The sequence below is a fragment of the Tachysurus fulvidraco genome, chromosome 17 (assembly GCF_022655615.1).
Source record: "Tachysurus fulvidraco isolate hzauxx_2018 chromosome 17, HZAU_PFXX_2.0, whole genome shotgun sequence".
NCBI classification, from domain to species: domain Eukaryota; kingdom Metazoa; phylum Chordata; class Actinopteri; order Siluriformes; family Bagridae; genus Tachysurus; species Tachysurus fulvidraco.
This window is the reverse complement of record NC_062534.1, coordinates 21,032,474-21,058,760: the sequence shown is the minus strand read 5'-3', so window position 1 is coordinate 21,058,760 and position 26,287 is coordinate 21,032,474. Positions and strand designations below refer to the sequence as shown.

Genomic DNA, 26,287 nt, shown 5'->3' with positions numbered 1-26,287 from the left:
TTCCAAGACCAAGTTCTTGAGTAATGTGTTGCAATATCAATACGAAATGAAACCCACGAGTTGCCAATTTAGCAAATGAATCAACACCTTCTGACTAATCAAAAGTGCAAATTAAACAGCTCTGTGGTATAAAATAAACACTTCATTTCTACGCATTATAGAAAAGAATTCTGGAATAGTTTACAACCTGGGATGAATTAAAAATGACCTCCCTGAAGCCTTAACATATTGCTCACTCTGTAAGCTCATGTGAATCTGGTGATTTTTCAGAGGCTTTCTGTTTTTGCCTGGGAGATTTGATTAAGACTGGCGTGAGGGCATAGAGTCAGTGTTGGACATGAAGCACACCCCCACCCTAACAAGTCTACATCTGGATCCCTTCGACTAAAACCCCTCCCTTTGTCCCTCTCTCTCGCTCTCTCTCTCTCTCTCTCGCTCTCTCTCCCTCCCTTCCTGTCGACCATGGAGTGGAGGATGTGTCTGGAAGAGGGACAGAGGAAGGCTGGAGGAAGGCAGCAGTGCGACTATGTACCCTCTCTTCTCGTCCCCCTGTTTTCTTTCTCCGCGTGTTCTGCCAGCCCTCAGCGAAGGGCTCTTTCTTCACAACCGAGGAATCAACAGCTGAACTCCAACAAACCTGAACCTAAATGTCACAAGGAAACGAGAATGGCTGTGATAAACGTGAAGGTACCGTTCTATGTTTTTATGCACTTTTATATGTTTGGTGATCCAGTTTGGCAGTTTATGAAAATTAGTATAGCTCATGACGAAAGTAATAGTAGTGAAAGTAGACAAGAGGGAAAGGTTTGACTACCTAACAGCACAATTAAGCTTCAGCATCGTGAGAATAGAAGAGCAGAGAGAAGAGTTAAGACTGAGCTGAGTCATTCCTGACAGCAACAATAATCCGTTCAACAGTAGGGCTGGAGACACTGTTTGAAATGATCTGTCTCATGACCACAGTGAAAGATGACCAGGATTATTCATTTAAAACACTCGTGAGAGTTAGCCAAGGTTTTTTTTTTGCAATGTACACGCTAAACCTCAGTGTCTCAGCTGCACATCTAGATGAGATTCACAGTTCATGGGATACATGTAAGGAATGCAAAACAAACCTTGTGAAATCTTGCTTCACCGGTAGGAAAAGGAGAGGAAAGTTGCAGTATAGATTTCAGTATAGATGCCTAAAAAGTGTCTCTTAAACAAATCTGTTCTCCAATCCTTGTAAAACAGCACAAACACACACACACACACACACACACACACACACACACACACACACACACACACACACACACACACACACACAGACACACAATGAAAGGTACGTAGGTAGTTGTCTGTCTGTTATGATCCACTGGCTTTATGTTATGTTACGCACTGTAAATGGAAAAGCTGAAGGGATAAAAAAAGCAACTCTCTACACTTACAGTTGTGTCCTGAAATTTCATTGAACACTGATCATCTACATGAATCTATAGACTTGAAAAGAAATCGGCTTCATTTAACAGCAAATAATCTGATGTGGATACAAAAAGACATCTACATTGATCTCTGGAAATTGCATTTTCTATACAGGCTACAGGGGTTTTCTCTGGGAGTTCCTATAAAAAAAACAGTAAAATACATACGTAGCATCCCAAAGAACTGCCCGTAAGATGACATAAAGACAAAACGTCCCTCCAACAACCCTCACCATGTGAAAAACTTCCGATTTAAACTATAGTATCTCAGGTAAATAAGCTGAATCAATCACTTTGGAATGCTAGATTTCCCGGCAGCAGGTGAGGAGGTTTGGCCGGAACTGGAGCGGGCAGAGTGCTTGGCACGAGGCGCGGCTCTCAAATGGGCTTCAGGTGTGTTCTGCCGTCCAGAAAACCTCGAGAGGCTTGCATACTACAGGAAGAGAGAGAGTCAAAGGACAACATCCATAAACTCAAGGTTAAAGGTACGGTTCACCTTTCCAACTTTTATTTGCATCAACGTTAAGTGTTTTTTAAAACATTTTTGCTTGTTCTAGATTAAAGAATGCAGTAGGGTCTAAAAATTCTGAGTCCATCAAAAAGAATTCATCAGTTTTTTAAGATACTTGCACAGTGGTGGAGCAGCTAGCATTGTTAGATTACCTACAGCTAGAGTTTCTATCCAGAGTTCTAGTTAGTGTTCGTGTAGAGGTTCGCATGTTCTGTCCTCAGGTTCTCAGGTTCTTTGGATTCCTTCCAGTCTCACAAATACATAGCTGTAAATGTGTGTATTCCCTGTGAGGGACTGGCATCCACACATCATGCACCTTACAGTATTGTAATCATTTTTAACAGATACTGACTTAACTGTGTTGTTTCTCTCAGCCTATATACTGTAGATATATAGTTTAATAGCTTAAAGAAAATTGTGTCTAAATTAGTCCTTGGTTGCTGGACTGTTAATTTTGGACCCTATTGCATATACAAAGATGTAGCACAACAATCATTCTTCATCTTCCTGATGATGTACTGCGGTCGTCTTGCAGTCAGTGGTCCAGTCCTATCTAGAAGGTGTAGACTGGGGGCTGAGACAACTCAGAGAGGCTCGTGCTGAGCTGAGAGAAGTGTCCCATGCCATGAATCTGGTCGAACTCGAATCCAGTAAGAACGCAGAGAGCATCAACGCCCTGGACACATTGAGAGAAACGTCTATCAATCACTCTCAACTGCTGGCTGCTGTTACGAACCTGCCACGCCTCCATTCAGGTTAGTTAGGCTTTACTCTGACATTATTTTACATTACCTCATATGCATGTATTTATTGGGAAGATATGTTTAACCAAGGTTAATTGTGATAGGACAAATTTCAAACATAGAGCTGTAAAACCAGGTTTTCTAGCAAGTCCTAGGGTATAAAACAATTTAGTATACTTAGATTTGCAACCTTAAATTTGGACAGTTCATCTACAGGACTGTAGTCCAGATGTGGTCCCATGTACACTACCATTCAAAAGTTTGGGATCACTTGTAAGCTTCCTTGTTTCTGCTTATAATCATTTTGCAATGAACTATATAGAAATATATAGGGGGCAGTGGTGGCTCAACTGGTTAAGGTTGTTGATCGGAGGATCGGGGTTCAAGGCCCTCAACCTTGAACAAGGCCCTCAACCCTCCCTGCTCCAGGGGTGCTGTATCATACTGTAGCTGCCCCTGCAGTCTGACACCAACCTCCTCAGAGGTATGTGAAGAAAAGAATTCCACTGTGCTGTAATGTATATGTGGCAATAATAAAGGCTTCTATGCCCCGTTCTCCGTTCTATAGGGAATCAAGGGAGTATTTCACAGCATGGTAACAGTTCTTACCATAAAAAGAAAGAAAGTTCTTTTTTCCGGACATGCTGAGATTGTAAACATACCCACAACTCCTGATGCTCCAGATACTAAACGAACCTAAAGAAGGCCACTTTTCTTGCTCCTTTATTAAGTACAGCAGTTTTCAGTTATGCTAGCATGCTTTTAAAATGTATTACTAAAAATCACTTAGCCTTCTAAATCTTGGATTAGCAAACATAACATGAGATTAAAACAGAGGACTGATGGTTGCTGATAATGGGCCTCTTTGTGACAATGTAGATCTTTCTTTAAAATTCGTCCGATTGATTTAATGTTTTTGAAATGGAAAAAAAATTGTTTTTTTGCTTGAGCAAACAGAAATGCCCAAGTGATCCCATACTTTTAAATGGTAGTGTATATTATCATGCTGTGAACTACTCCCTTCAAATAACAACACAAAATGCTTCTAACCAGAAAGACAAGGAAATCTCAAACTTTTGAATGGTAGTGTAAGTAACAGTACTGAGAGTTAATAAATATCCAGGAAAATATGTCTGTATTTCGGTACAGACCTTTTGTACTGAATCAATCAAATGCATGAATTCAGGTCAATTATTTAAGTGACACACTCTGTGCCATGGCCCAAGTTTGGAACCAACTTCACCAAAGTCACTGAAGGGGTTAACTCTCAGTGTCAGTCCCCAGACCCATTGTGTCAGGAAGGGTATCCAGTGTAAGACCTGTGCCAAAATCGAATACGGAATGAATGATGAAGGATAACAACAACAACAACAACAACAACAGCATTTAAATGACTGTATTAGAGCAGATACTAGCTACTGGACTCCAGACATTTACTGGATTTCTTATTTTATTTAACTGCTCCGGTCCGATTAGCAAACTGACAAGTTGAATTGTTTAAAAAGGTTTCAAAAATAAAAACAGATCAATGGACGAGCAGGTTTACTTCTCGGCATCAAATTTTAATTTCCCGTTTTTTCAGAGTGTGCAGTAGTCAAAGGTGGAAACATTGCTAACAAACATAGTAATTGCTTATATGGACCTTCATAAGAATGAAGTTCATGTAACTGGATGTTCAGTTCTTTTTTTGAAGTTATCCTACATAACCTTAAATGCCCTTAATAACAGAATTGAGATCTGTAAATTCTAATCTAAGAGATATCACTTACAGTATATATATATATATATAGGTATATGTATGTATATCTATATATGTATGTATATATATATATATATATATATATATATATATATATATATATATATATATATATATATATATATATTTAATATTACTTTAACTGACAGAGCTTTTGATTTCTACATACTAACATTTACACTATGGAACCAGCACATGACCTCATCTACCATTCATGTTGTCATTACATGTATTAATAGTATCTTCAGATATTAGTCTACATTATTCAGCATCTTATTTCTGTGTACTGCCGATGGCCATCTTGCTAATTTCCCATTTTAGTGCTACTCAGGGAACCACTGACAGAATTTTAGCTGTGGTGACTGCTGGAAATTAGCAATATGCATGTCGTAAAACTGGTTGTTCATTTTCCTGAATATCAGACTCCCACTCCATTGAGCACAGCCAGAAGTGTAAAGCAATTGACTGCGTTTTAATGTTCTAATAAAGAAAAGTGCCTCATAAAAACATCTGGAGCTCTACTGAAGCGGTTTCTGTGCTTATGTTAAACGAAGCCAAGGAAATTTAGAATTGTTATACCATCTCTATGTATATTCTTGCAATGTAAAATTAAATATAAAGCCTTAAGGAGTCATCAAGTGTAAGTTCATATCAATGAGACATCAAATGCCATTGAAACTACTGGGATAAGATGCAAGAAATCCAAGGCAGCATAACTAGCATAACCAGCATAACTGCCATTTGAACCTTTCTGGGAAATAATGCTTAAGAAAATAATAATAATAATAATAATAATAATAATAATAATAATAATAATAATAATAATAATAATAATAATGGGGGCACGGTGGCTTAGTGGTTAGCACGTTTGCCTTACACCTCCAGGGTTGGTGGTTCGATTCCTGCCTCTGCCTTGTGTGTGTGGAGTTTGCATGTTCTCCCCGTGCCTCGGGGGTTTCCTCCGGGTACTCTGGTTTCCTCCCCCCTGGTCCCCCTGCATGGTAGGTTGATTGGCATCTCTGGAAAATTGTCCGTAGTGTGTGAGTGTGTGAGTGAATGAGAGTGTGTGTGTGCCCTGCGATGGGTTGGCACTCCGTCCAGAGTGTATCCTGCCTCGATGCCCGATGATGCCTGAGGCACAGGCTCCCCATGACCCGAGGTAGTTCGGATCAGTGGTAGAAAATGAATGAATGAATGAATGAATAATAATAATAATAATAATAATAATAATAATAATAATAATAATAATAATAATAATAATAATAATAATAATAATAATAATAAATATTGAATAGTGAGAGCACAACTAAGAGCTACTAAGAGCCCATATGTGTATTGTTTAAATTGGGGATGATCCAAGAAAGTATGTTTGCTGCTTGTACTTTAGCAAATTGGTAGATTTATTCCATCGGCATGAGTTTTTATTCAAAGTGACTAACTTAGAGGCAGAATCCAAGTATAGAGCTGAGCTGATGATCCTTAAGGGTATTGCTCATGGGCTTAACAGTGACTCAATTCTGGGAACTGATCTCTTGCTGACAGTTTTGCATGAGATGTATAAGTTCATGACATGTCCACCATGTTTTTAATAATATGTGCATCTTTATTTGTTTTGATTGAACCAGTGAAGAGCATGGTGATGGAAACAGAGCGCCTTGTGGAGTCACGCCGTTTACTGGAAGCCCACTCTCGGCTCATGGAGCTGGAACACTGGCAGGATGAGGTTCTCCTTCAGCTCCATGGACTCAGAGGCTCATCCCGAACCTTGTTGAACCCCGAAGATGAGGCACTGGTGCACAACTACTTTTCAGGAGTAGGGCGGCTGGTGGAGGCCCTGGCGAAAGAGCTGTGGGCGGTGGTGGGTAGCGGACTGACTCTCTCCCTGCAGAACCCCACACCGTTTGTTTCAGCAGTACGCATCGTGGAGCGAGAAGAAGCACTTGATCAGTACTTCCTAGAGGAGAGGCAGTGTGCGTCAGGTGAGAGGTATGGCAGGCCCATGCCTCCAGGAAGACCACGCTGCTGGAGAGAACGCTTCTTTAAGGTATGATGTACAATAAATAATGATGAAATTATTAATAAGTGCAAGAAAGCATTAAAGACCATTTTCCTAATTAAATTGTAATGTGAATTCAAAAATTAATCACAATAATAATAAGATATGGTCTTTGTCAATGTTACCACGCATTTACCACACAATTTCTCAGTTCGTTCTGTGTATTAAGATGTACAAATAATGAGTCTGTAATGAATCTAGTGCAGCAGTTCAATGTTTCGGTTGCCTGGAAGCATAATTGAATAAACATAAATTTATTTAATGATATATGGCAAGCTAGTTTGCTAGTTGCTTGTGCATTTGGACACAAGGGAAACAAATGAGTAGATTATTATTGTCCTCTTTTCCTCTAATGGAGCTTCAAATGGAGCACAACATGCTGCGGCCTCGACAAAAAGTCAGCAAATCTTTGGCCAGTGTTTTGTATGTGACTCACTGTAGAAAGGCGTATAGTGGCCTTTATTTCTCTCTTTTTCATCAGAATCACAAACCTTTATGTTCCTCATTCTCAAAGATCATCTGCTGTTTATGCAGATAAATAATCTGATAGATAGATAGATAGATAGATAGATAGATAGATAGATAGATAGATAGATAGATAGATAGATAGATAGATAGATAGTCCTTTCTTTGTTTGTTAGCTGTTGGTTAGCAGAGGTTTAGGTGTAGGTTAGCAGTAGTTTAGCTGTATGGTTGCTACACGTTAGCAGTAATTTCGCTATCAGTTAGCTTTAAATTACCAGTAGTTTACCTGAAGGTTACCTGTAGGTTAGCAGCGGTTTAGCTGTAGGTTAGCAGCGGTTTAGCTGTAGGTTAGCTTTGAGTTACCAGTAGTTTAGCTGTAGGTTAGCTTTTAGTCAGCAGTAGTTTAGCTGTAGGTTACCTTTAGGTTAGCAGTAGTTTATCTGAAGGATAAAGTAAATAAATACTCAAAGTTTAATCAAAATAACTTTGAGTGTTGTATGTGTTATAAGCCACCATTTTCTTTTTGGTTAATATTGGCATATCTGGCACAGTCCCAGAGATAAACACCAACATACCAGTAAGCAGAATGGAGAATGGTGATGGAGATAGAGTACCTGATACATTTGTTGTAGTTTATCATTTTAATGTGGTTAAGTAAAAAAACTAAGTTCAGATAAAGTGCTTAAAGGCCTTAAAGCAACACCTAGATAAGAAGCTGTGGATAAAGGGCCTTGCTGATGGACAGAACGGTGTCTCTCTAGACTTTCTCGGATTTAAAGCTTTTCAGTGATGCACTGTGATCACAATAAACCAAATATGTGATCACAATAAACCAAATAAAACAAATATGTATATTAAGAAGATATTTTCAAGTAATTAAAAGCTTAAAATCAATTGTTCTATTAGCTGGTAATTCTTACTATAGCATTTATTTCTAGATAAAAGATTTAAAGCTTGATGTGATGTAAAACTGCTTTTAAACAGGTTGAATAATATTAGATTAGATTTCTAATAATATTATAATAACAAATATTACATTTTAATGATTTGCAAATATGCAGGATAGTTTCTTTTGATAAGATTATTTTCTCGTGAGTGAGTCAGAGTCTTGTGTTCCTCAGGTGTTGGAGGAGGCCGTTGCATCTCGTTTCCGCAGCGCATCCTATTTACACACTCGAGGCCCCGGACTTGCTGGACACCTTTCAGCCCTACAGCACAGCATCATAGGAGACTTGGCTACAGTGCGCAACCTGCTGGAGCAATGTGTTCCTCCACATTACCACCTCACCAAAGCGTATCTACGTGCATGCCATCGCTGCCTGCAGGTCCATTTAGGCCAAATCATTGGCTGGGAGCTGCAAAGTGGTGAGATCTTCGCTGTCCTTAACTGGGTTCTTCATATCTACAGCAGGTAAGGCTGGGTCTGGGTCAGGGTCTAGGTGTGGATCTGTGTCTATCCTTATCTGGACAGCACAGGGACTATAATTTTAAGTTGTTATTTGTTTGTTTTTTTATATGCAAATTCATATTTTCAGTGAACTAGAGATGTCATAATTATATAATTTCCCATAGTGGCTTCAAAATACATAAGAATTATTACAAAAAGTACAAAAAGTTTAACATTATACAAAGATTCAAGATCAAAACATTTTACTTTTGAGAAAAGTCTCATTTTTTAGATAAATTATTGTGTTCCTATAACTTTTTTTTTACTTATTGACAAAATATCTGCTGCAGTCAAAAGATTCTCAAAAGTTTTTCTCCTTTAGCTCAGAAATGATGGGTGACCCTGCCCTTGCTGCACATCTGGACTTGGTAGAGATGGGTCCTCTGATATCTCAGGACGGTTTGGAACAACTGCAGAACAAATATGTTCAATGTGTTCGGGTGAGACTGCCATTTGTTGTGGATGGGAAATACTAAGTCATTGCAGAGCAGTGTAGGAATCCAGGGCTGATGTCTGTCTGTGAATCGTCTTGTAGAAAAGCCTTTCAGAATGGATGCAGAAGGCGCTGGAGGTGGAACGTACAGACTGGCAAAGGGATCAGGAGCCTGATATTGACCACGAGGGCTATTACCACACCAGCCTTCCGACTATCATCACTCAGGTTAGTGCAGAGCTTCATTTAACAGCGTATACTGACCATGAATATTAAAAGTAATCAGCTGAACTGACATCCTGAATTTATGAAATCTAGAGGAATATATTTCTAATGTGCATGTGCAGGATCTTCAATTCATACCACATTTTTGTAGACTTCTCAAATCTGATTGGTCAGAGGGGGTAAATTCAAATCACAGCATTATATCAATGTGTTTGTTCTAATATATTTTTAGTTTATTTGTTTTAATGTGTTATTTTTTTATTTTTTTTGCTTTTTTTTTTTTTGTTGCTTTTTTTGGCTGTCCAGGTAATAAAAATAGAATTAAAATGAAAGTAAAATTAGATTATATAAAATATAATACAGAAAATGTAAGAAAAAAAATCAAAATAGAAAAAAAATAGAGATTATATAAAATAAAAATAAAATAGTATTTAGCAATTAATTTAAATGTACATGTGAAAAAGTGGAAGAAATATAGAATTTTTTTAAGTAAACAAATAAATAAAAATAAAAGTAGGAAATATAAAATTATAAAAATATAAAAGAAATTTAATACATGTAAAAATAATTACAAATAAAAACAGACCATGATATGAGTTGACATCAGTTTAGTTTTTTTTTGTTTTGTTTTTTGTTATAATGTGTCAGCGCTTTGTAACTGTTAAAGGTTAAGCCATAACCACTGGAAAGGGATTTTGATTCTTGTAGTGATTTTTACACTACAAGTGTAAGATTTTTGTATTTTCTAAAAGAAAGGCTATAGTGAGGGAATCAATTGGTATTGTTGCTCTAACATAAGTGCTAAAAAAGGATCTGTCTTGCTTTTAGTGGCTGTTTTCCCAAAAGGTAATGTAACTATATGTATGAAATGTTCTTGTTGTCTTTATTGAATAAATAAAATCATTAAATTTTTTGTCTCTGGCCGGTTAGATGTTAGAGGAGAATGCACGTGTGGCTCTGATGATCAGTGAAAGTCTGCGGGACCAGACAATCCAGATGGGTCTGTACGAAATGGAGATCCTCCTAACCAGGTTTGTTCTTTAATTATAGACAACGATACAGGGTCAGAATGCCGATGTATTGCTGTGGAAATGTTCTGTTGTGGTCCAGAAATCCACTCTGAGTAATTATGATACAAAACTGTACCTGTTTTTGCTGTTGTAGTACCATCAAGAGTATATCTGTATATGGCTGTAGAAAGGATATTATTCATAATACCACTCTCTGGTATTTAATATATATAACAATTTATAATATAATATAATATAATATAATATAATATAATATAATATAATATAATATAATATAATATAATATAATATAATATAATATGGGGGCATGGTGGCTTAGTGGTTACCACGTTTGCCTCACACCTCCAGGGTTGGGGGCTTGATTACCACCTCCGCTTTGTGTGTGTGGAGTTCGCATGTTCTCCCCGTGCCTCGGGGGGTTTCCTCCGAGTACTCCGGTTTCCTCCCCCGGTCCAAAGACATGCATGGTAGGTTGATTGGCATCTCTGGAAAATTGTCTGAAGTGTGTGAATGCGTGAGTGAATGAGAGTGTGTGTGTGCCCTGTGATGGGTTGGCACTCCGTCCAGGGTGTATCCTGCCTTGATGCCTGAGATAGGCACAGGCTCCCCGTGACCCGAGAAGTTCGGATAAGCGGTAGAAAGTGAATGAATGAATATTAATCTTGAACTTTTGTATAATATTAATCTTTGTATAATATTAACTTTTTGTTATATGATTCTTATATTTTGTAAAGCTGCTTTGAGACTATGCCCATTGTTAAAAGTGCTATACAAATAGAATCGAATCGAATTGAATTGAATCTTTACTGTAGTGACTTCAGTATGTATCTTTGCATGTAGGTGCATGTAGTGTATCAGTTTTCCTTCAGGTCTTGTGAATTTATTTGTAATGTTATTTAATAAAAAATACAAACCCTTTCTAGTATCACCACAGTGATTAATTTGAGCTTGGCATCTTTATTTCTGAGAGTGTTTATTGGTCTCTCCTCTTTCATGTAAATGTGTAAATGTGAAATATCAGACTAATCCCTCGCTGTTTCACTGTCCATGTAAATCCCACTCAGATTTCGAGACGCTATCATAGAACACGGCAAAGAGCATCGAAAGGATCCGACGGCAAACAACACCAAATTCTACCTCCATTACCTCCTGGCCTGCATCAGCAACTGCACCATCCTCAAGTGAGATCCCACAGTATGTCTGTGTTTGTGCTGCTGAAATAACACGCTTTATGCTGTGCCCAGGTAACGGGGTTCTGCATGGACTCAGTTCTCACCACACACTTTAAATGTCACTTCAGGATGTCCACAGAGACCCTTCATCAGCAGGTTACATCTCGTCAATCGGTGCGGTTCTCCCGGATTCCTCCCGGGCCGCTGGCTGCTCTGGACCGGGCCGTAAGGAAAGCATGTCGCCTCATGATGGACCAGCTGCTCCTAGATCTTCAACCTCACTTGCAGGGGCTCCTGTCACGTTCCTGGCTGGTCCAGGGAGACGTCGTCTCTAAGGTGTGTGGCGTTCTGGAGCGCCACTGTGAACTGTACGGCAGGGTGCGCTCGCCTTGCAGAGAGGTTGGTGTTTACGCTGAGTTACAACCATCAAACAAAATATCAGCAGTCTTTATCAGTATATCAGTATCAGTTAAATTATATTTGTGGTGGTCTGGGAAAACCCATCAGATAGTGCTGGGTCTGAATTCTGACAAACGGCCAATAGTGTGGCCACAATTGTGGTGTTTTTTTGCTAATGTCAACAACCATCATTGGATAAATGCAGCAAGCTTTAAATACCAGCTGGTATCATGCTTTCACATCAGTGAGAAAAAATGTCGCCACTTAAATCCAACTTGGCTGTTTTAACACAAAAGACAAACAAATCAAACATCGTAATTACTGTTTTGACAGCACATAGGGTTTCTGTGACTGTATAAAGCATGTAATATGAAATGTGATACATTTCTGCCATTCAGGGCATCTCATATTCTCATTTTATACAACTAAGCAATTGAGGATTAAGGGCCTTACTCAGGGGCCCAGCAGTGGCAGATCGGTGGACCTAGGATTCAAACTCACAACCTTCTAGTTGGTAGTCCAACACCTTAACCACTAAGCTACATCATCCCATCGCATTGTGCAGTTAGCAATGCAAAAGTTGTGTTATTCCTGCTTCTAAATTATAAGTGTGAAACGTTCCTTTACCCGGGATAAAAAGCAGGGTTTAGAATGATGCTAGCCCGTTTTTTTTTGTTTGAAAATCTCTTTAGAGTGAGATTAATACTACAACACATTGGTGTGCGTGTGTGTGTGCGTGTGTGTGTGTGTGTGTGTGTGTGTGCGTGCGTGTGTGTGTGTGTGTGTGTGTGTGTGTGTGTGTGTGTGTGTGTGTGTGTGTGTGTGCTGTACAGCGACTGCAGGAGGAGTGCCAATGGCTGACGGTGGTGGAGTACGTACGAGCGCTGATGCAGAAGAAGCTGATCTGCCGGAACGATGAGGAGAGGCAGCTGTTAGCGCAGCAGATGGTCCAGGATGCTCAGCAGCTGAGGGAGCACTTCCAGAGCATGGTGAGGAAGACTGATGCATACTTCATCTACATAAAACTAGAAAAATGTCTCATCACCATCTACGTCAAAGAGTAGTGTGCAGTGCATATCACCTCCATGAGGTTTTATGAGTCTAAAATCAATATTTTTGTGGTTAATTGATTAAATAAGACTGAAAATGAAATTTGCACCTCATGTCCAACCGAGACAGTTATTCAACAGTAATGACAATTTATTCTGAGTAAAAGCACAATATTATTTGTTTTATTTACATTATTAGCCATGTTAGCATTTATAATATGAAAATGTTAGCAAATACAATCTATTTAAAGACATCTGTTTATTTTTAGGAAGTTGATGGGACTGTCAGCAAGGTGAATCCCACAGCTCTGATCCCTGTGCTGGCTGATTTAATCAAGCTAAAAGATCCTGGCATGCTAACACTCGAGGTGTCCGGACTGATATCCAAGTACCCTGACATCAGGTATGATAGGTTATTCATTGCTAGCCATTATAGGTTAACATTTTTTTTTAAGTTTCTAAAATGTTGTTGAAACATTTTAGTTGTTGGAGCGTTGTCTTTTGTATAAACCGATGCAGAAAATCCACATATGACTATGATTTTTTCTTCTAAGCTTTCATACAAAATCTCTTTTGGGTGAGGAGAAGAATTTCCTAGTCTCACTAGATGTTGTGCTTCAGTTCAACTCCTTTTGGCTCCTCTGTTTTTCTGGTTTTACCTTTTGTATTAAATACAGAAGGAATCACTGGAATCTTCTTTGAAAGAAGATTGGAGAATCCAGCAAACTCTTCTTCGAAATCTCTTTTGTGAAACAAAATTGTACTACAAATTTTAGTACTAGAAAAAATATTGCTGAATGTTACAAATCTAGGAAAATCCACCCATATTTGGTCTAAGAGCAAAGAAACACACAGTTTAATTTTTTTTTTTTCAAGTTTAACAACCTTCAAATGTTTCTGTGTTTAAAGTGAGGAACATGTCTCAGTTCTGCTGGATGTACGTGGAGACGTTCCCCGCGACGTGAGAGGGACAATACTCTGTTTACTAGAACAGAGCTCACCGCCGCTGCCACCGGGATACCGTCCAATCTTCCCAGACATCCTCGTGCCTCCTTCCAGCATGCCTTTCTGCTTACCTACAGCCAAGTGTGCTTGATGAGCGCTCTCAATGGAATAGCCATAGACGCACCATCCTGTCGAGCCGGAGCAAACAGGAATCAACAAAATTTAGTAACTTCCTTTCCTCACAGACCTCTGACTGCTGGAAGCTTATTAGTTTAGTTTGCTTAAACTTAGTGTTCTATGCTAGTTTAGAGCCATAGTTCAACCAAATCAACCTTTGACTAATCTCCTTGGTGTTATTTAAGTATAAAACGTCTCTGAATATATACATGGATATTTGGAGACTTGGTGAAATTATACAATATTTCTGAAATTTAATATATCACATGTAATACCAGAACAGGAGGTCAAGAAGCCAAAAATTAAGTGCTGTGGGTTATTTGAACAGTGTACACTTGCGGATTAACAATAATACACTGTGACGTGATGAAATCGTTGTTATATTGTGGTTTACAAAAAATGTGTATATCATGGCTTAATGTGTACAATAAAGTCTTTCTACATTATACATGATGTTAAGTAGAGTTGGTCAATACCAAGCTGGTGCTCTGAAAAAACGAATCATCTAAACGGCAAATTATTATCATATCATATTACACAGTGTGGAATTATTGCTATATTGCAATGAAATATAACTTTTTTTGGCAGAGTCATTACATTTAGACGAAAGACTGATATGCATAGTTACAGATATGCTAACTGATAACCACCAGGTTCAGTATTCATATTTTATTTCAGCCGTGGACACCTAGCATACCATTTTAGCCGTGAACGATCAGCTTTAATTAGAAATTTTTCTACGGCATGGGTCACACATTTTATAGCGAATATTACGCTTATTTTGAGTAACAATTTGAATTAGCACATGTTTGTTAAACTCATCGAAACTGGACACAAGCTTGAATAGATCGAGAGCACTTCAGAAATAGCGAGCTAAGCTACATTAGTGACAGTCTGAATGTTATGACTGCTATTTTATTTATTTATTTTTAAAGCATATTTTCTAATATTTAACACTTATATATATTTGAATATTGGACATATTTTTTAGAAACAATTCCCTGGGTCATGGACTGTAATTATGTCCATGACCACAAGGGGTCTCTGTTTATGAAACGTAACATTTTAGTGTAAAAATCCCACAAATTATAATCTTAAATTTGCAAATATTTTCAGATAAACTTTTAGCTTGCCAAATATTGAATATCTCACTGAGGGTTTATGGACTAAAAGTGGTTTTAGTAATATATAACTGTTATTCTGCCCTGAGACCAAACTGTACAGTACACATACGGCTGAGGAGGCAGATTTGATCACGTGATCCGAGAGGGCGTGGTCTCCAGAAACAATATGGCGGCGCCCATCTTATGCACACTGGATTAGTACAAAATCCGTTCTAGGTCTTTCGTTATTTGTCGTATCGGTAGCATTTGTGATGATTAGTAATAGTGGGGCAATGAAGACGTTTTGCGGTCGTGCTAACCCCACCACGGGAGCGCTGGACTGGGTGGAGGAGGGAGAGGAGTATGATTATCATCAGGAGATCGCCAGGTGGGTGAGAGACACGTGGTCTCGGATCAGAGATGAAAACACAGCTGTGGTGTGAAAAACACTACAAACACAACACAAAAAGAGCGAAAAGCCGTCGTCAGGTTTAACTACATAAAGATTGAAATAATATGTAAGCTTGTGTACTCCTGCACGATGATAGAAACAGGGAGACAGTAGGTTTGAAGGCTGAGTGTATTATAATCTGTATTAAAAAGCTATTCAAATTTGTTTTCCTGATATACAAGCATTACAAAGATGAGACCACTTGCAAAGTGGTTTTTATGTTTTGTTTTCCTTCAGGATCCCTGTGTGGAAACATTTATTTAGCATTGATGGAAGGATAGTTGAGTGTCAGGGCTTCGTAAAGGTCTAAAACCTCTGACATTTACATTTACAGTATTAAGCAGACGCTCTTATCCAGATATACTTACATTTTTATCTCCCTGAGCAATTGAGGGTTAAGGGCCTTGCTCAGGGGCCCAACAGTGGCAACCTGGTGGACGTAGAAATCGAACTCACAACCTTCCACCACCAGTAGCAGGTTAAACTGCATTTAAGAGAGCAAAAAATATGAGGATGAGGTGAGATGTTTTGTGTGGGAACGACTAGGAACTGGCTTGTTTTGTGGATGTACCAGAACAATAAATGTAAGTTTATCACTATGAACTCACTCCTATGCTTTATGTGCTTGTTAATCAGGTCCTGTTATGCTGATATGCTGCATGACAGAGACAGGGTGAGTTTTATTTGTGTACCTCTTCATCCTCATTCATACTGCTTATCTTCTTTACACCAGGTTTTACAAATAGTCTTGTTAGACTGATCCACAACAGTCAGAATTCAGTCCAGGTCTGACCTGGGGTTGGTCAGGTATACAAAATGGTTATTAATGTGTATTCTGATTAGAAAAACTCTGCATTGTATCTATTAGAATGAGAAATATTACCTGGGCATTCGAGCAGCAGTTAGCCGGGTGAAGGCTCGAGGCGAGCGAGTCGTCGTTCTGGATATCGGCACAGGAACCGGTCTTCTCTCCATGATGGCTGTTACAGCAGGAGCGGACTTCTGCTACGCCGTAGAGGTGATCTCAAAACTCTAGACTGACATCTGAAGTGCTTTTACGGGAGGAAAAAACTTGCCATGGATAATAAACTCTTACGCTCTTTGCTTTGTTTGTAATATAGGTGTTTAAGCCCATGGCTGAAGCTGCAGTTTGCATCTCAAAGAAAAATGGCTTCTCAGACAAGATCAAAATCATCAATAAGCACTCAACAGAGGTTACAGTGGGTCCAGGTTAGATCAGTGTCACTTCCTCAAAGTTTATTTGTGCTTGAATACACATGTTGATTTTTTTCCCCCTCAATATATACAGGCTGTTGATAAAATTAGGACACTATTTATATATTTTATTTTATTAATTAATTAATTAATTAATTTATTTTCTGAACTCTTGAAGCTTCTCTCAAAAATATATACAGTACCGACCAAAAGTTTGGACACACCTTCTCATTCAAAGAGTTTTCTTTATTATCATGACTATGAAAATTGTAGATTCACACTGAAGGCATCAAAACTATGAATTAACACGTGTGGAATTATATACGTACATAACAAAAAAGTGTGAAACGACTGAAAATATATCATATTCTAGGTTCTTCAAAGTAGCCACCTTTTGCTTTGATTACTGCTTTGCACACTCTTGGCATTCTCTTGATGAGCTTCAAGAGGTCGTCACCTGAAATGGTCTTCCAACAGTCTTGAAGGAGTTCCCAGAGATGCTTAGCACTTGTTGGCCCTTTTGCCTTCACTCTGCGGTCCAGCTCACCCCAAACCTTCTCGATTGGGTTCAGGTCCAGTGACTGTGGAGGCCAGGTCATCTGGTGCAGCACCCCATCACTCTCCTTCATGGTCAAATAGCCCTTACACAGCCTGGAGGTGTGTTTGGGGTCATTGTCCTGTTGAAAAGGTGGTGTGTCCAAACTTTTGGTCTGTACTGTAAAGCTAGACAAAAGGGAAGTCTGTGTGTGTGTGTGTGTGTGTGTGTGTGTATGTGTATATATATATATATAAGTAAAGTTTTTCTTTTCTTTAGAAAGTAAAGAACTATTTACAGTTTCTTATAAAACTTTAATTCTTCTCACAGTTAATTCAGATTTGTCTAATTTTATACAGATAAAAAAAGCTTGGCTAGAAGACATCCAACACAGCAAGTTAAACAAAAAGGGAAAAAAAAGTTTCAGTGTCTAACTTGCAGTGAAATGAAACCTGGCCAAATCCTCAGTAGACTAAATAGAACTAAAACAAATAGGAAACTGAGAAGAAATTTAATTTGTCCTATTGCTTATGTACATTTTTTTAATTTTTATTTATTTATTTAAATTTATTTTGCTAAATAAAACCATGGAAATGTATCGTGTAAATTTATCCCACGCTGTGTCTTTATCTTTGTTTCCTTGTAAAGTCTCAGTGATGTTTTTTAGAGTGAATTCGGGAAGATCATCAATTTAATGTCATTTATTATTTGTTTGTTTGTTTGATTTTATTTATTTTTCTTCAGATGGAGACATGCAGGAGAAGGCAAACATCTTGGTGACAGAACTGTTTGATACAGAGCTGATAGGAGAGGGAGCTTTACCCAGCTATGAACACGCACACTTACACTTGGTACAGGTACGAGCCATGTCTGTGAATATCTTTGGTCGTGTCTACTAATAAACCGTTCTTTTTCCTCATTCCATAATTATTATTATTCTTTTTTTTTTTTTTGTACTTAAACGACTTAATCATGTCTAAAGATCATTTCTCTAAATATTTATTTATTTATTTATCTACCTATCTATCTATCTTTCTATCTATTTATTTATTTTTACGATATTAAAAAAAAAAAGAATGGGAATCATACGTTTTTATCATGTGTTAAACAGAATAATTAGATTATATTCATCTGAAAAAAGTATTATTAATAATTATTATTATTATTATTATTATTATTATTATGTTTCTAAGAGAAAAGGAAGAGCAGAACAACTCATATGAAGCTATCGATGAATTAAAAAAAGGAGTTTTTTTTAGAGATAATATTTATAGAATTTATTTTAGGACTATCGGTTCCTTCGGGCTGTACGGAGGAGAGTCATTATCATTACAAACGTTCTGCGCTTCAGGATTTTCACACACTCTGCGAGAGCTGGCTTGGTTTTTCTGGATTAAAAGCCCCCTCGTGAGTTCTCGTGTCCTTCCTGCAGGAGTTCTGTGAAGCCGTACCTCACCGTGCCAAGGTTTATGCCCGGGTGGTGGAGTCGGAGCGGCTGTGGAGCTGGGCACAGATTCAGCCCATGCAGGTGGAGGAGCACACGCTGCTGCCCCCTGCTGCTGTGACACGGTGCTCTGGAGCGCCCTCTGTCTGTGATGTGCAGCTCAGTCAGGTCTCTACGAGCTCCTTCACCAACCTCGGACCCCTGTGTACCATGTTCAGGTGAAGGGAAAGTGCACTGTTTATTCTTCGTCTTTGTCCAACTTGTGGATGAATTTTCTACTGAAATATTGATGAAACCTTAGCAATTAAATAATAATAAACGTTTTAATATTTTATTAAATACATTGTATTTGTGTGTGATTTCCTCCCAGTAAACTCCTGTCTCTCTCTCCATCTCTCCTCTTTCTATCACTCTCTGTCTTTTACTCTGTCTTCTACTCTCTCCCTCTTGTTCCGTCTCTTTTTCACTCTCTTGCTTTTTCTGTTTCTCTTTCTTTCTTTCTTTCTTTCTTTCTTTCTTTCTTTCTTTCTTTCTTTCTTGCATTTTTTTGTCCTTTTGTTTGTTTGTTGTTTTTATCATTTTATCTTTCTTTTCTCATCTTTTTTCTTTATCTTTCTTTCTTCCTTCATTCCTTTCTTTCTTTCTTTCTTTCTTTCTTTCTATCTTTTGTTCGTTTGTTCCTTTTTTATCTTTGTTATATTTCTTTTTTCGTTATCTTCCTTCCTTCCTTCCTTCCTTCCTTCCTTTTGTTCGTTCTTTATATTTTTTCCATTCGTCCTTTTGCTTTCTTTCGTCCTTTCTTTTGTCCCTTCTTTCTTCTGTTTCTTTCTTTCACTAATGCTTTATTGGTATTTTCCCAAAGATGTGTGATCTGAGTTTGGTGTTTGGTACACACAAGTGAAAACATCACACATCAGTGTGTGTGTGTGTGTGTGTGTGTGTGTGTATTAGTGTGGACTTCAGCAGACCGGTCAGCAGCGCTTCTCAGTCACACTCGTGCAGGTTTGTGGTGGAAGCCAGCGGTCGAGCTCAGGTAGTTTTGTCCTGGTGGGATTTGGACATGGACCCGAGCGGCAGCATCGTCTGCTCCATGGCCCCCAGCTGGACTTACTCTGACCCACGAGATTATCCTGTACGCCAGACACAACATGACACACACGTACAACTGTAACCTGTACAGAAAACCTCTCCTAATCCTAATGAGTCTACAAGATGCAGAGGTTTACCGTGATTTGTGTTGTGTTGTGTTGTGCTCAGTGGAGGGATCACTGGATGCAGAGTGTGTACTTCCTGCCTGCTGAGAGGAGTGTGTGTGAGGGAGAAGAGCTCAGCCTAACAGTCTCACATGATGACTACAGCTTGTGGTACAGCCTCTCTGACCGGTAAATACAGCTTTTTTTTTATATATACATTTTTAACAGTGAGCCTCACTCAGACAACAGGAAATGGTAAAGTGGAGGAAATCCAGACGCCACTGGGACCATCATCACTCGTTCCTCTGGAGACGTCCTAAATTTGATGGTGTACCTCAGACTCAAAGGACACATGACCTCATTTCCTGTTGTTACAGAATATACCAAATCAACAAAATCATTATATCACACACACACTCAGGAACAAATTTCATCACCAGTGTGACACAACAGTGTGATTTTTTTTTATTTTATTTTTTATTTTTCTTCTTTCTTTTGATTCCCTGGAAGCTGCTAAATGTCCCAGAAAATTGTTCCATATTATATAATATATATAGAATATAATTATATATAATGTATTTATTTATGGTATAGGAAATATTAAAGGGTGGGGGGTTATTTGACTACTGGTGTTGTGGGTTCGAATCCCAGGTCCACCAAACTGCCACTGCTGTGGCCCCTGAGCAAGGCCCTTAACTATCAGTTGTATTAAATGTAAGTCACTCTTGACATCTTTCAAATGACATAAATTGTAAATATAAATATGGCAATAAATCATTCATTCATTTTCTACCGCTTATCCGAACTACCTCGGGTCACGGGGAGCCTGTGCCTATCTCAGGCGTCATCGGGCATCAAGGCAGGATACACCCTGGACGGAGTGCCAACCCATCACAGGGCACACACACTCATTCACACACACACACACACTACGGACAATTTTCCAGAGATGCCAATCAACCTACCATGCATGTCTTTGGACTGGGGGAGGAAACCGGAGCACCTGGAGGAAACCCCCGAGGCACGGGGAGAACATGCAAACTCCACACACACAAGGCGGAGGCGGGAATAAATCAAATACAGCGAAACCTATTTTGTTCAGTTACGAACATTTGACTGGATCAAACGAGCAAAAGTGCTGAAGATGTTTGTACATGTTATCAGTGCGATGGCCGAGTGATCTGTATTCTTTTTTTCTTGTACAGTGACCAATCAGACGTGACCACACCGTGTTGTACCTGTCAGGCTCACCTGCTGTGGACGCGGCCGCGCTTTGGGGAGCTTAACGACCGGCGGAGACGAGAGTGTTACCTCAGCGCTCTCCGCAGTGTAAGCACACAAACTCTTTAACTTGAATATTTTGTGTGCATTAAGTGTACACGGTGTGATTTGTGTAATGCAGTAATAAAAATCTCGTACACGTGTGTTTGTGTTGTCTGTAGGTCCTCAGACCGGACAGCGTGTGTTTGTCCGTCAGCGACGGGAGTCTCCTGCCCATCTTCACACATCTGCTTGGAGCTAAAAAGGTCTTAGTTTATCTTTCTGTTATTTATGTACACCGTCTCAAACTGTCAGGACCAGAAATAAACATCTTTTCCTCTAATTTCTGCCGTCTCAGGTGTTCAGTTTGGAAAATTCCGGAACATCGAAGCAGGTGATCGAGCAGGTGAGAACGAGACGGTCGTGAACGTCTAAAGCGACAAATACAGAAACTTTTTTGTTGTTGTTGTTAAACATTTTGTTTTGTCTTGTTTTTTTATCTATTGATTGATTTTTTTTATTTCTATTTATGTGTTTGTTTATTTATTTATTTATCTATCTATCTATTTATTTATTTTTCAGTTTTTGGAGGCAAACTCACTAAAACACGGCGTTCAACTGCTACAGATTCGTCCAGACCAGCTGACGTCAGCTGACCTACAGGGAGAACAGGTAGAACACCGGAGATTTATCAGATATAGTCCTATATAGGTAGAAGTCCTACCTACATTATAATTTAGAATGTTATTACTTCTTATATTGTTAATATCTATTATTATTAATATATTACTAATACAATTCGAATCTTTTGTGTTTATCTATGTATTTCAATTTATTTTGTTTATTTTTAGATTAACTATTTATAATTCTTCCTTTTTCTTCTAAATAAAACACCATTGCTTGTTATTACGTCTTAAATGATAAATTCTAATAATTTTTTTGTTTATATTGTACCATTTATTTATATTTCATATTACTATTTTAATTTATTTTGTTTATTTTTAGATGAATTATTTATAATTCTATTTTTTTTTTAATAAATCACAGTTACTTCTGTTATTACTTTATATATTATACATTCTTGTAATATTCTATGCCTTTTGTTTTTATTCTATGCATTTATTTATATTTTATTAAACTAATCGATTTATTTAGTTTATTTTTAGATGAATATATTTCTTCTTCTTCTTCTTCTTCTTCTCATTATTATTATTATTATTATTATTATTATTATTATTATTATTATTATTATTCTCATGTGAATGTGGGATGTAAGTGTTAGCTGAACCAGTTGTATACAGGAACCCGAGCTTGGTCTGTATGTCCCGCTGTTAGATCTCTGTGCTGATCGGTGAGCCGTATTTCAGTACCAACCTGTTACCCTGGCACTCTCTGTTCTTCTGGTACTGTCGTACCGCACTGAGCTGCCTCCTCCGTCCCAATGCCACCATCCTGCCTTCCTCGGCTGCGCTGTACCTGATCGTCGTGGAGTTCCAGGTAGATATTAGATATAGGGATGTGTATGTAGATATGTACACAAACATAAGATTAGACACAATGTAATCAGATTAAACTTAAAGCACTTTTTCTAGTGCAAGAACAGACTGAAACTGTCAACCTGCTATCATTTCTCCTCTCTCTCTCTCTCTCTCTCTCTCTCTCTCTCTCTCTCTCACACCCACTTTCCCACTCCTTCTCTCTCTCTCTCTCTCTCTCTCTCTCTCTCTCTCTCTGTCTCTCTCTCTCTCTCTCTAACACCCACACTTCCACTCTCTCTCTCTCTCACTTTCTCTCGCCCACTTTCCCACTCCTTCTCTCTCTCTCTCTCTCTCTCTCTCTCTCTCTCTCTCTCTCTCTCTCTAACACCCACACTTCCACTCTCTCTCTCTCGAACCAACTGTCCCACCCCCCCACACACACCCACTTTCCCACTCCTCTCTCTCTCTCTCTCTCTCTCTCTCACCCACACTTCCACTCTCTCTCACCCACTTTCCCACTCCTTCTCTCTCTCTCTTACCCACACTTCCACTCTCTCTCTCTCTCGAACCAACTGTCCCACCTCCCCTTCACTCATCATCTCTCATCTCTCTCTTACCCACACTTCCACTCTCTCTCTCTCTCTCTCACCCACACTTCCACTCTCTCTCTCACCCACTTTCCCACTCCTTCTCTCTCTCTCTCTCTCTCTCTCTCTCTCTCTCTCTCTCTCTCTCTTTCTCTCTCTCAATCTCCCTTTTTCTCTATCTGTCTCTCTCTCTCTCTTTCTCTCTCACCCACACTCCCACTCTCCCTCTCTCTCTCACCCACTTTCCCACTCTCTCTCTCTCTCTCTCTCTCCCTCCCTCCATCTCTCTCCCCGTCTCTCTCTCTTTCTCTCTCTCAGGACTTGTGGAGAATCCGAGCCCCGTGCGGAACCTGTGAAGGATTTGACGTCAGCCCGATGGATGAAATGGTGCAGGTACACACTCATTCTTTTCCCTCAGGTTCAGTGTAACTGTAAACATTCTCTGAAACGGACGTAAAATGACCATCAGCCGGATGCCCAAAGAAGCTCAGCATTGTCCATTGGTTCTGATTTTTACAGTGTTTAAGTCTGTGTGTAAAACTGTGTAAAAAAAAAAATTGTGAGTCTTGCTTGACTCTTCTCTTCCTCAGCGCTCTCTGGACTTCCGGGAGTCTCGCGAGGCAGAACCTCACCCCCTGTGGGAATACCCGTGCCGAGCCTTGTCGGCGTCACGCTCCGTGATGACCTTTGACTTCCAGCAGTGTGTCCCTGAGCAGCCAATCAGAAGCCAGGGAACGTTGCCTCTTACTGGGTAAAAAAAAAGCTTTAAAAAGAATTAGGTGTTGAAATTTAATACAGCTAAGTATCAGATAATGATGATGATGATTATAAAGAGAACTGATCCAATAATTCTTGAACATAAACTCACCCTCTGGTAACGACGAACGATTGTTATATTCAGGAACGGGTTTCTGTACGGCTGTGTCGTGTTTGTTGCAAAAAGTGTAGGAGTTTTTGAACAGATTATGGCAGCAGAGGCGGGAGTAAGTCACACATGTGCAAGTCACAAGTAAGTCTCATGTCATGAATGTCAAGTCAAAGTCAAGTCGAGTCTTTTTTAATATTTGTCAAGGAAGTCTCAAATTTACGACTTAAGTCTGACTCGAGTCAAGTCATATGACTCGAGTCCCCTGCCTGTGCATTATGGGAAACACAAGACATTTGACACATTGTAAACTGTACTTTGACTGTCCGAGGAGTCAAATATTATAGATATTATTATAGATATTCCTAAAATATTAATACAAACTGAAAAGTATGGTTTAAAAAAAAAAAGGTAGAAAACCTTTTTTTCCCTTTTTTTACTGATTAAAGTTAATTGTTTGTATTAGTTTGTAAAGTATATCTTAATATTTTAAGAATCAATATTCTTACTTGTTACTAAAAATGATATGCTATATATTATAAGTGTATAGAAAATACTGGAAAATGTCTCAAACTTTCTAAACTGATTAGTTTTCATTATTAATCACTAACGGTCAGTTTCTAGTTATTAAACCTTCAAGTCTAAGAGGCTCATAATAGTTAAAGGAAAAGAAATCTGGAAAAACGCTGAAAATAAAATCATAATTGTAAACATGAAGGCTCCCTTCTTCCGTGAAGAGGAACACGACGGCCTTGTTTCCGGAGGACCGTTAAAAAAACGTAACACACACTCATTTTCTACCGCTTATCCGAACTTCTCGGGTCACGGGGAGCCTGTGCCTATCTCAGGCGTCATCGGGCATCAAGGCAGGATACACCCTGGACGGAGTGCCAACCCATCACAGGGCACACACACACTCTCATTCACTCACACACTACGGACAATTTTCCAGAGATGCCAATCAACCTACCATGCATGTCTTTGGACCGGGGGAGGAAACCGGAGTACCCGGAGGAAACCCCAGAGGCACGGGGAGAACATGCAAACTCCACACACACAAGGTGGAGGTGGGAATCGAAGCCTCACACCTCCAGGCTAACCTCTAAGCCACCGTGCCCCCAACATAACACACCTGTCTCTTATATGCAAATCATATACAATCCAAACAATCAGATGATGACTTTGAAACTAATGACGTGTTTCCTGGTTTGTGTGACAGACGTATCAGACGTTCGGCCAACCGAGGCTGAGGCTGACACTATCTGACATCTAGCAGGAAAAAACCTACAAGGAAAATTCCTCATGCTATAAAATGATTTTTATTTCCAGGAGAGGGCGCTGTCACGGCGTGGCCTTGTGGATGGAGTACAGCCTGACCGATGACATCACCATCAGCATGGGTCTGACTGAACCCGTCAACGAGGAGGTGAACCTTCTTACGTGTTCCTTCTCCATGAGATGTTAAGTGTACGATGAGCTGCGATGTCCATGAACATGTTCCTTTATACACAGGGTGTGTGTGTGTGGAGTCCGCATCGAAAGCAGGGAGTGTATTTCTTACCGGATCCATGGGACAGCCCAGGAGACGGACAGACAAGCATGTCCTACAACCTGACCTTCGACCCCAGTATTGGTGACATCAGAATGGACTTTTCACTCACTCAGTCTGGACCCAGTGAAATGTACTGATTCACTCAGCAGGATTTTCCCCCCTGTATCACAGATTGTTGTGATGTAAAGACGTTCTTGCAGCAGATGCTGTGTAAAGTTGATGTGAATATTAATCCGGTTTTATCTGAGTTCTGAGAGTTCTCTGGTTTTACTTCTCTGCTTGTTGTTTTTCTGGGGCTCTGAGGTTAATGTAAGTAAGAACTGATCATTGATCTCAAGTAAATCTGTAAATCTCAGCTCTAAAATGTATCCAGTGATGCTGTGTTTTATAAACTCTATAAACAACAGTGTTTTTTCTTTATGTGCACCCTCAATCGCTCTCTCCCTCTCACTCATGCTCTCCTTTCTGCCCTCTCTTCCTCCTCTCACTCATGCACACTCTCTTTCTGCCCTCTCTCTTGCTTTCTCTCTCATGCTCTCTCTTCCTCTCCTCACTCATGCACACTCTCTTTCTGCCCTCTCTCGTGCTTTCTCTCTCTCTCATGCTCTCTCTTCCTCTCCTCACTCATGCACTCTCTCTTTCTGCCCTCTCTCGTGCTTTCTCTCTCTCTCATGCTCTCTCTTCCTCTCCTCACTCATGCACTCTCTCTTTCTGCCCTCTCTCGTGCTT

General features: G+C 39.3%; 2 protein-coding genes across 4 annotated transcripts; both read left to right on the top strand.

Annotated features, from left to right (window-relative positions):
- Nucleotides 1-453: 453 nt before the first annotated feature.
- Nucleotides 454-14,323, top strand: exoc3l1 (exocyst complex component 3-like 1). Of its 2 annotated transcripts, none has more exons than XM_027136039.2 (13): nucleotides 454-687; nucleotides 1,770-1,948; nucleotides 2,510-2,729; nucleotides 6,102-6,520; nucleotides 8,119-8,408; nucleotides 8,767-8,884; nucleotides 8,980-9,105; nucleotides 10,033-10,133; nucleotides 11,198-11,314; nucleotides 11,434-11,641; nucleotides 12,538-12,693; nucleotides 13,023-13,156; nucleotides 13,663-14,323. In XM_027136039.2, the coding sequence occupies exons 1-13, from the start codon at nucleotides 648-650 to the stop codon at nucleotides 13,847-13,849; spliced, it is 2,295 nt and encodes a 764-aa protein (XP_026991840.1). In that variant the 5' UTR covers nucleotides 454-647; the 3' UTR covers nucleotides 13,850-14,323. The 2 variants fall into 2 exon arrangements, with proteins under 2 accessions (XP_026991840.1, XP_026991839.1); XM_027136038.2 differs by having other exon boundaries at nucleotides 456-687; nucleotides 11,434-11,704.
- Nucleotides 14,324-15,141: 818 nt separating this feature from the next.
- On the top strand, nucleotides 15,142-25,978 carry prmt7 (protein arginine methyltransferase 7). 2 transcript variants are annotated; one of them, XM_027136040.2, is made up of 17 exons: nucleotides 15,142-15,366; nucleotides 16,066-16,102; nucleotides 16,298-16,447; nucleotides 16,551-16,659; nucleotides 17,924-18,036; nucleotides 18,612-18,841; nucleotides 19,575-19,755; nucleotides 19,881-20,005; nucleotides 21,022-21,145; nucleotides 21,259-21,342; nucleotides 21,435-21,482; nucleotides 21,659-21,748; nucleotides 22,412-22,573; nucleotides 23,460-23,534; nucleotides 23,732-23,892; nucleotides 25,336-25,432; nucleotides 25,519-25,978. In XM_027136040.2, exons 1-17 carry the CDS (start codon nucleotides 15,251-15,253, stop codon nucleotides 25,693-25,695), a joined length of 2,079 nt encoding a protein of 692 aa, XP_026991841.2. In that variant the 5' UTR covers nucleotides 15,142-15,250; the 3' UTR covers nucleotides 25,696-25,978. The 2 variants fall into 2 exon arrangements, with proteins under 2 accessions (XP_026991841.2, XP_026991843.2); XM_027136042.2 differs by lacking the exon at nucleotides 15,142-15,366 and adding an exon at nucleotides 15,400-15,496.
- Nucleotides 25,979-26,287: the final 309 nt, after the last annotated feature.

Coding starts and splice junctions, on each gene's coding strand:
- exoc3l1 (XM_027136038.2), top strand. CDS start 648: ATGTCACAAGGAAACGAGAATGGCTGTGATAAACGTGAAG. Junction 11,315..11,433: donor AGCAACTGCACCATCCTCAA/GTGAGATCCCAC, acceptor ATGTCACTTCAG/GATGTCCACAGAGACCCTTC. Junction 11,705..12,537: donor TGCGCTCGCCTTGCAGAGAG/GTTGGTGTTTAC, acceptor TGTGCTGTACAG/CGACTGCAGGAGGAGTGCCA.
- prmt7 (XM_027136040.2), top strand. CDS start 15,251: ATGATTAGTAATAGTGGGGCAATGAAGACGTTTTGCGGTCGTGCTAAC. Junction 21,343..21,434: donor ATCTGCTTGGAGCTAAAAAG/GTCTTAGTTTAT, acceptor CTGCCGTCTCAG/GTGTTCAGTTTGGAAAATTC. Junction 21,749..22,411: donor CTGACCTACAGGGAGAACAG/GTAGAACACCGG, acceptor TCCCGCTGTTAG/ATCTCTGTGCTGATCGGTGA.